An 8107-nucleotide genomic window follows, 5' to 3' on the forward strand; every position below is an offset into this window, starting at 1 on the left:
GATCCTAGATTTTCTGTAACTCTCCATTCTAGAGTTGTTTTTTTTGGCGGGTCCTTAGGTGGTACCGGAGTTGATTTTTCTTGTGACGGTTTTGGTGAAGTTTTAGTTGACGTCAGAGTCAATTGCTCTGGTTTTGTCACAACCAGTGGCTCTGTTGTATTTTTATGGTTCGTTTCTTGATCACTTGCCGGCTTATTCTGCACTGGGCATTTTAATCTACACTTCAATGATCTCAACGGATACATATTTCCATCCACTGTTGAATTACAAAACTGTTGACAAAAACTTGTATGCAAAGTTCTGAGTATTTGAAAACCAAATCGCGGTGTACGGTCGTAACTCTCAGTAATCTGTTTGTATAATTATTAGTTATTAATTATTATTTAATTATTTTATTTTTACAACTTACCCTACAGTAAATGAGCATCAGCGTCACACAAAATAAAATGTAATTCATTTTTAAAAATTTCATTGTTAGTAATTGAGAATTAAAATTTTTAGTGATGATATTTTTCAAACAACACTCGCTTATATATTTTTACAAAAAAAAAAACATTCATGTCTATGCATAAAAAATTTTTAAAATAATTATTGTTAAAAATATTTAGGTTGAGGTAAAATAAATAAAATATTTAATTATCTTATCATTTTTATTATTTCTAAGGATTCTAATCTTTTTCTTTTTTCTTAACTTACGTAATTACAATTGAACAATAATAATATTAATATATGTTTGTATATATTTATAAGAAAAAAAAAATATTGAGGAGAATAAATGGAATAAGGCACGAAGCACATAATAATAAATAACTTAAAATAAAAATAAAATACGCACAAGCAAAACGAATTTTTTTTTTAAATTCAAATTTATCACTTATTCAAATACCATCATATTAAATAAATTTATTTATTATATTTATATTCACAGGCTCCAGGGAAACAAAATCCATATTCTGCAATAAAAAAAATTAATCCTAATTATTAAATACTTATTCATGTAAATTATTAAGGGGGATAGCCACTGTGAAATTTCAAAAAAAAAATTTTTTTTTTTTTATTAAATCAAAGTGTATATGTTCAAAAATATGTATCTAGAGTTTTATATGAAAATTCCGAATATTTTTAAAGTTATAGTCATTTTTGTGACAGCGCGTCAACTGACCGCTGCATCGACTAAAAACTTTAAACGCATTTTTCTCGAAACTACTTTTTTTGAACTGGTGGCATCTGTAATTTGCATAAATATCAATCGATTCGCAACTTTTTTTTTTGCCGTATTCGTCTATTCAGTAGCTAAAGTTGCACGTAGGGGATTTTGAAAATTTTGATTTTTAAGATTTTTTAGGGCTGTTTGAATCCAAAAAAATGAGAAAAAATAACGAAAAAATTTTTAATATGTCGCCATTTTTTTTCAAATCCAAATTTTCAAAATCTCCTATGTGCAACGATAACCACATGCACACAGATTACAACGCCGTTTGGTTTTTTTGTTTCTGATAATCCGTTTTTGAGTTAGAGATGACACCGTGGTGGGGGAAATTTTTTTGTTGCTCCACAAAAATGCTTATAACTTTGTAACAACATGATATTTTTAAATGAAAATTTAGGAGAATTATCTTCAATGTATACTTTATAAAACAAAAAAAACCCGATCCCCAAATTCCTTTATTATCCCAGTCAAAAAAATTCCCGAAAATCAGTTATTTTTTCGATCCTCACAGTGGCTATCCCCCTTAAATACTTACGGGAATTAGAATGAAGACTGATAATTATTTTTATTTGGGTAATTGTTGCAATTGATAATGATTAAGTACAACGATTTAAAATGAATTAAATAACAATAGGCAATTAAAATTTTTAATTTAAAAATCAGAGTAAGTTATTGGTTCCTGAGGTTTATCAAATGTCACTGGACGATAAAAAGATTGTGACTGATCCCAACCACGTGGCGCTGTGTTGTAATTTGCGAGGGTTTGGACACTTGCTATTTTAGGGCCGCTGTAAGTACTCTCATATAATTTAGCACCTAGAAAAAATTAAATAATCAAATTATCATAAAAAAATAATTACATTTTTTAATTAAAAAATAATAAAGAAGAAGCAAAGCATTAAAGAGCAAGCAATCGGCATCTTACTGTCAATTGGCGGTCCGGGTATTAAATTTTCCAGAACTGGAGTTCTGCGCAACAGCTTTATTTGTTCAAGAATATCCTCTTGTGAAGTGATTCCTTTTAGAATTAATGACTTCATCTGAATGGGTATTTCAGCTTCTGTATCAATGAACTTGTTAATACTGTCCATATCCTCATTTCTAAAGCCCGCGGGCGCTTCAAACAATTGATCAGTAGCAGCATCAAACAATTGTCTTCTGTAGTCGCAATCACTTGATGACATTCGGTTGCTCATTCCCGACATGCGGCTATTACTCATTCCCGACATTTGGTTGCTAATTGTGTCAGAGATTCTTGTGCCATTTGAATAACGAGAGCCATTTCTGATACCGCCACCCCCCTCATAGTCATCGATATTTAAATTATCCATTGATTCACTGGATTCCCCAAATGAATCATCTATTTCGTCATCTGATGAATCATACTCGTATCTCAATCCATTACCGCCCATTGACTGATAACCGATTTTGGGATAACTTCTTTGATAACCATTTCCATTGCCCACCATTTGACTTCCATTCATCACCAAGTGGTTACCGTTCATTCCCATTTGATTTCCATTTATCATCAAATGGTTTCCATTGATTCCGACCTGGTTTCCATTCATTGCCATTTGATTTCCATTTCCATTGACCCCATTCATGGGAGTATTGTTATTATTGATTTGTTTGTTAGCAGGCATACGCGGAGCGTCAAAAAAGCGCGAAATATCATCTAGCGGTGGATGTTGTTGGACAATAGTGACTTTAGGGCTCATTTGTTTGTATTGAAAAACAGGACGACATGTTTTTTCAAATTCCTGGATCAGTTGTTTAACTGGCACCGGTGTGTAATCATTTTCGTCTTCATATTCTTGTTCTTCTTGCAGCTGCTGATGTTTCTGTTGCTTTTGCTGTTGACGCTGACTACGATAATGTTCGCGGGTATCATTATTATGATTATTATTACGATTGTCATAACTACGGTTACTATTGCGGGTGTCCCGTACTTCGCGATAGTCATTTTGGTGATATTGAGCCTGGGCTTTGCGACGCGATTGAGGATGAGGTTGATAACGATCTGACTCAGGCATGCGATATTTTTCATAGCCGTTGTTATTGTTATTGTGATTATTATGATTGTGATGATTATGATGATTATTATTCATATGTTTACCGTTAGTCAAATCAGAGTCAGTACCGACTGCGACTTCACGCAAATAAATTTTCTTAATTTCGGGTTCCGCGGGTTTGCGTAAAATATTTTCTGTCGGCTTACGACGTGATTCGTGCTCTGAAAAATTTAAATGCCGTGCAAAGCGTACAAGCATGATTTTTTTAGCTTTTTCAAACTAATAAATAATAATATCGTAGTTTAAAATTACTTACTTGAAGGTATTGTGTTATCTAAAGAAAAATCCATAGCAAATGGATTAAAAAATGGTTTTGAATTATTATTATTGTTATGACTATTATTATTATTGTTATTATTATTATTATTTTGAAATGCTGGAGTTGACAAAGGTGAATTATTATTAAAGTTTGAGTTTTCGTTCGTTCCGTAGTCCTAAAAAAAAAATGAATAATTAATTGACCAATTAATTAACTAATTGATTAATTATTTATAAATTACCATATTGGATGAAAAATTAGGAGGTACTTTAGAATAATTAGGCGTGGATGGCGTTGACGATTGATCTTTATCTACAACCCACTTTTCTGACCTTTTTCTACGTTTCGCAAAAATTTCAGCGCCTATTAGAAAAAAAAGTGTTTTAATAATTTTATTTACACAAATAATTATGTAAATAACTTACCGCGTCCTTTCTGATTGTTTAAATCACGTACAATATCAAAAAGTTTCTCAGCATTTATTGGACTCGTACCAATATTGGGCTCTTCGCCTAATGCTTGAATGCCGGTAATGTCCATTACTTTTCCATTTGGATTCATTACGCATTTCAGTGGTACTTTATCCTGATTAAATTACATTTTTTTATTCGCTGCTTAATTTATAATTAATCGTTATTTAAGTATTTTATTAGATGATTACCTTGTGCACGGGCGATTGAGGTTCTTCTTCTCCTTCGGCGCCTTATTAAAAACAAAATAAAAATTATTGAATACTCGGAAAGAAAATTATGGCAGCGGTTCCCATAATTTTGTGAAATTTTTTTCTATACCATCATAGGAATTACGACCATAAATTATGGGAGCGGTTCCTATAATTATAGGAATGTTTCCCATAATTATAGGAATAGTTCTTATAATTATGGGAATGATACCCATAACACTATAGGAATGATTCCTATAATTATAGGAATGGTTCCTATAATTTATAGGAATACTTTCTATAATATTATGGGAACCATTCCCATAATATTATGGGAATAGTTCCCATACTATTATAGGAACCATTCCTATAATATTATGGGAATGGTTCCCATATTATCATGAAAAAATTAATTTGAAGAAGTGCGGTAATCACTTCTACAATACACAGAAATATTATTAAACATAAAAACAAAAATTCAAACAATGAAAAATAAAATCGAATTTGACAAAAAAACATTAAAATTTTTAACAAGAATTTTTTGTCAGCACAAAACATTCAAGAAAATTCAAATTTTGGGAAATTTCTACACTATTGTGCAAAAAAAAAAATTTATGATATTATAGGGATAGTTCCCATAACATTATGGGAATAGTTCCCATAATATTATAGGAATAGTTCCTATACCAATATGGGAACCATTCCCATATCATTATGGGAATCATTCCCATACTATTATGGGAATGGTTCCCATATTGGTATAGGAACTATTCCTATAATATTATGGGAACTATTCCCATAATGGTATGGGAACTATTCTCATACTATTATGGGGATGGTTTCCATAATATATGGGAACCATTCTTATAGTATAGGTACTATTCCCATACCATTATGGGAACCATTCCCATAATGCATAGGAAAACTTCCCATAATTTTCTTTCCGTGTAGTTGTAATTTATTAAAAGTTATATTTTTATTTATTTATTACCATTTCCGTCATGAATCCACTTGACAGATCGTTTTTTTCTATTGACATACATCGACTGCCCTTTACTTTTCATATTTTTAACGTCGCTCAATGAATAAGAAATTCGCCGAGCGAGTTCTACTTGATCTTCAACAGTGGGGTGAGTTGGACCGTAAAAACATGATGATGCATACATTTTTTCTTAAAATAAAATTATTTTTATTATTATTTATAATTACTATTAATATTAAAAAAAAAATAATTCATACTATGCCTAGTCTGCAAATCGACTGAATCCATTGCAGGGGTAAGAAGTTTTTGTAAACTTATTGGTAGTGTTTTCTGTCCGCTATCCTGATAATTAAAATAAATTATTGTTAATAATAATAAAATATAAAAATTAATAATTAATTACGGGAATTGCTAGCGTACGTATTTTGTGTGTTGTGTGAAGCTTTAAGCGGGAGCGACTTATATTTAAAACTTTTTTTTTTGTTCACAAACTCACCATATCGAAATGTAGTATTTTCGAGGTAAGATTTTCGAGAAAATTTCTCTTAACAGGATCGTGTCTGTCAGAAGGTTTGAATCCGCGCGTTTTTATAACATTATCTGCGGAAAAACTCCGCTGTATACTGATATTGTTAGTGTTTGATGTTTGCGGTGATGATGTCGATGATGTTTGAAATATCAAACGTTTATTTTCAACATTTTTTAAATTTGTCGATACTGCGTAGTTGTAAATTATGTTGCTTCCGTAATTATATTTACTAGCTGGTCTGTATAAATTTTAAAATAATAAATTTTATTTTTTTATTACATTCATTAATAAAATAAATTTAAAAGCCATTCGCAAGAAATTTTTTCTCGCCCCAAAAAATTTTTACTCTTAATTCGTAATAAAAAATTTTCTTAGGGCAATTAAATTATTTTTTCTGAGTAGAGTAAATAAAATATATGAGTTATAAAGTTAAGTAATCGCATATGAGCCCAGAGAGTGTACTATCGGTTTGATAAAACATAAAAGAATGAAATCTTAAACAAATTTAAATCTAACGAAACCGATCGCGAATACGAATAAAAGAGAGAATTGGTTGGCTTCCAACATGCCAATTAATTCCGCGTCGCGGCATTGGCATCATCTACAACACCAACTTCTGTGTGAAAGAAATGCTAAATTTATCTGTTGTAACGTAATACGTTTTAGCAGAGCCTATACAACTACCTTATACCTTATACCTTACACTTAATACCAATACAACCAAACTATCAACTGTACAAGACCTACAAGACTATCCTATGATAGCCAAAGTGTCCAAGTTGTCTAGTCTATCGTATAGTTTACAGTAGTTTATAGATCGGGAATAAACCATCTCAATACTTTTACTTACGATCAGCATCGTCTTCATCTGACGTTAAATCGAATGCGAATCGAGATCGCGGCCTCGAACCAATTAAATTCTATTCCTACTTTTATTTTGTATTTTTACCATCAATTCTATTGATCATTTCTTGAAAAATATAAATATATTTTATTATTTTAAATTTAATATTTATTGTATCTGTTTATCTTCAGGATTTTCACGGTTATTTTCAACTACCGATTTCTGACGTCTTTCTTTATCTCTCTCTCGTACTATTCTTTATATATATATTAATGTATATAAACTAAAAGCCGGGAGATTTTGACACTAATGTATGGCTGTTATGATACTCTTCAGTTAAATTATTAGATACATCTCAAGATTAATTATCAGCAATAAAAAAAAAAAATCTACAAGTATTACAAGTGTTTTATTTTAAATTCAACGAACCAGCTGACGAATCTAAACTATTTATTAATAATGAACTTTTTTCAAATGTTTGTGAAACTTTAATAAGAAAAAAAAAAAAGAAACAAATAACGTTTAGTATATTTTTTAATTTTATTTATTCGGCAATTTAACATTGCGTAAGTTAAGTTAAAAATATAAATTCTGTTGTGCCTGGAAGTATTTAAAATAAATTTAATACTCGTGTTAAAAAAAAATTTTTTTTTAATATTGTATTACTTTTAACCAGTTCTTTGAACTGGATAAAAATAAACAAATATATAACCGATCAAATTAAATTGATAAAAAATATATATTTATATATATATATATACATATATTATTACTTGTTATTATTTATCATTTTGAATAAATAAATAAAAATATTTACTTATCTAATGATGCTCTCCTCATTTTAACACTCGATAATTTCAAATACACGTTTATATATTTATTTAGATATACATATATATATGTATAGATTTATGAATGTGTTTATTTTGATATTTATTATTAAATAATTTACGTAATAGACAAATAATAAGACAATGTTAAGTTTAAGCTACGGGTAATGATCACTGTCCGGGCGACGCGCGAAATACACAACCACCGAGATTTTCATCTTACAAAATATATATTCTTACCTCAAACTTTCTGAAGATATATTTTATATGTATATATATTTATAGGTATATATATTGACTGGCGTGACTAGCGGTTTTCATAAAACGTTTTCCTCAGTTTTCAAAAACAAATCAAACTTCAAACCGATTACTGGCTCATATATTTTTTTTAAAAAATTACAAGTAATTTATATTAATCAAAATAAATTTATGAAAATTTATTTAATAAAAAAAAAATGAGAATTACAATTTAATTAATTTTTTATAGATATCGAAATTTTAGTTAATTAAAAATAAATAAAAATAATAATTAATTTATAGTAAAAAGTATAAGTAGTAATTACAGTGTAAACATATTAATTAGCGTGTCGTTTAAAAAAAAAAAATGTAATTACAAAGCAATATAGACACTTTACATACCGCTAATTACAACACACGAGGATGTGGGTTTATAATAGTGCTCAAATGTTGGTCTCAACTAACGTTCTTTAACTTCCCGAC

At 29.5% G+C, this 8107-nt stretch overlaps 1 protein-coding gene across 1 annotated transcript; it reads right to left on the reverse strand.

Annotated features, from left to right (window-relative positions):
* Positions 1 to 659: 659 nt before the first annotated feature.
* On the reverse strand, positions 660 to 7603 carry LOC130674966 (putative uncharacterized protein DDB_G0286901). The gene is made up of 11 exons (XM_057480421.1): positions 7375 to 7603; positions 5681 to 5951; positions 5442 to 5526; positions 5194 to 5373; positions 4203 to 4243; positions 3967 to 4126; positions 3783 to 3904; positions 3539 to 3716; positions 2136 to 3497; positions 1746 to 2026; positions 660 to 953 (listed from the first exon to the last, which is right to left on the reverse strand). The coding sequence occupies exons 1-10, from the start codon at positions 7395 to 7397 to the stop codon at positions 1863 to 1865; spliced, it is 2586 nt and encodes an 861-aa protein (XP_057336404.1). The 5' UTR covers positions 7398 to 7603; the 3' UTR covers positions 660 to 953; positions 1746 to 1862.
* Positions 7604 to 8107: the final 504 nt, after the last annotated feature.

The sequence above is a fragment of the Microplitis mediator genome, chromosome 9 (genome assembly GCF_029852145.1).
Source record: "Microplitis mediator isolate UGA2020A chromosome 9, iyMicMedi2.1, whole genome shotgun sequence".
Classification (NCBI taxonomy): domain Eukaryota; kingdom Metazoa; phylum Arthropoda; class Insecta; order Hymenoptera; family Braconidae; genus Microplitis; species Microplitis mediator.

Coding starts and splice junctions, on each gene's coding strand:
- LOC130674966 (XM_057480421.1), bottom strand. CDS start 7,397: ATGAGGAGAGCATCATTAGATAA. Junction 5,374..5,441: donor CGATTTGCAGACTAGGCATA/GTATGAATTATT, acceptor TTTTATTTTAAG/AAAAAATGTATGCATCATCA. Junction 4,127..4,202: donor CTCAATCGCCCGTGCACAAG/GTAATCATCTAA, acceptor TAATTTAATCAG/GATAAAGTACCACTGAAATG.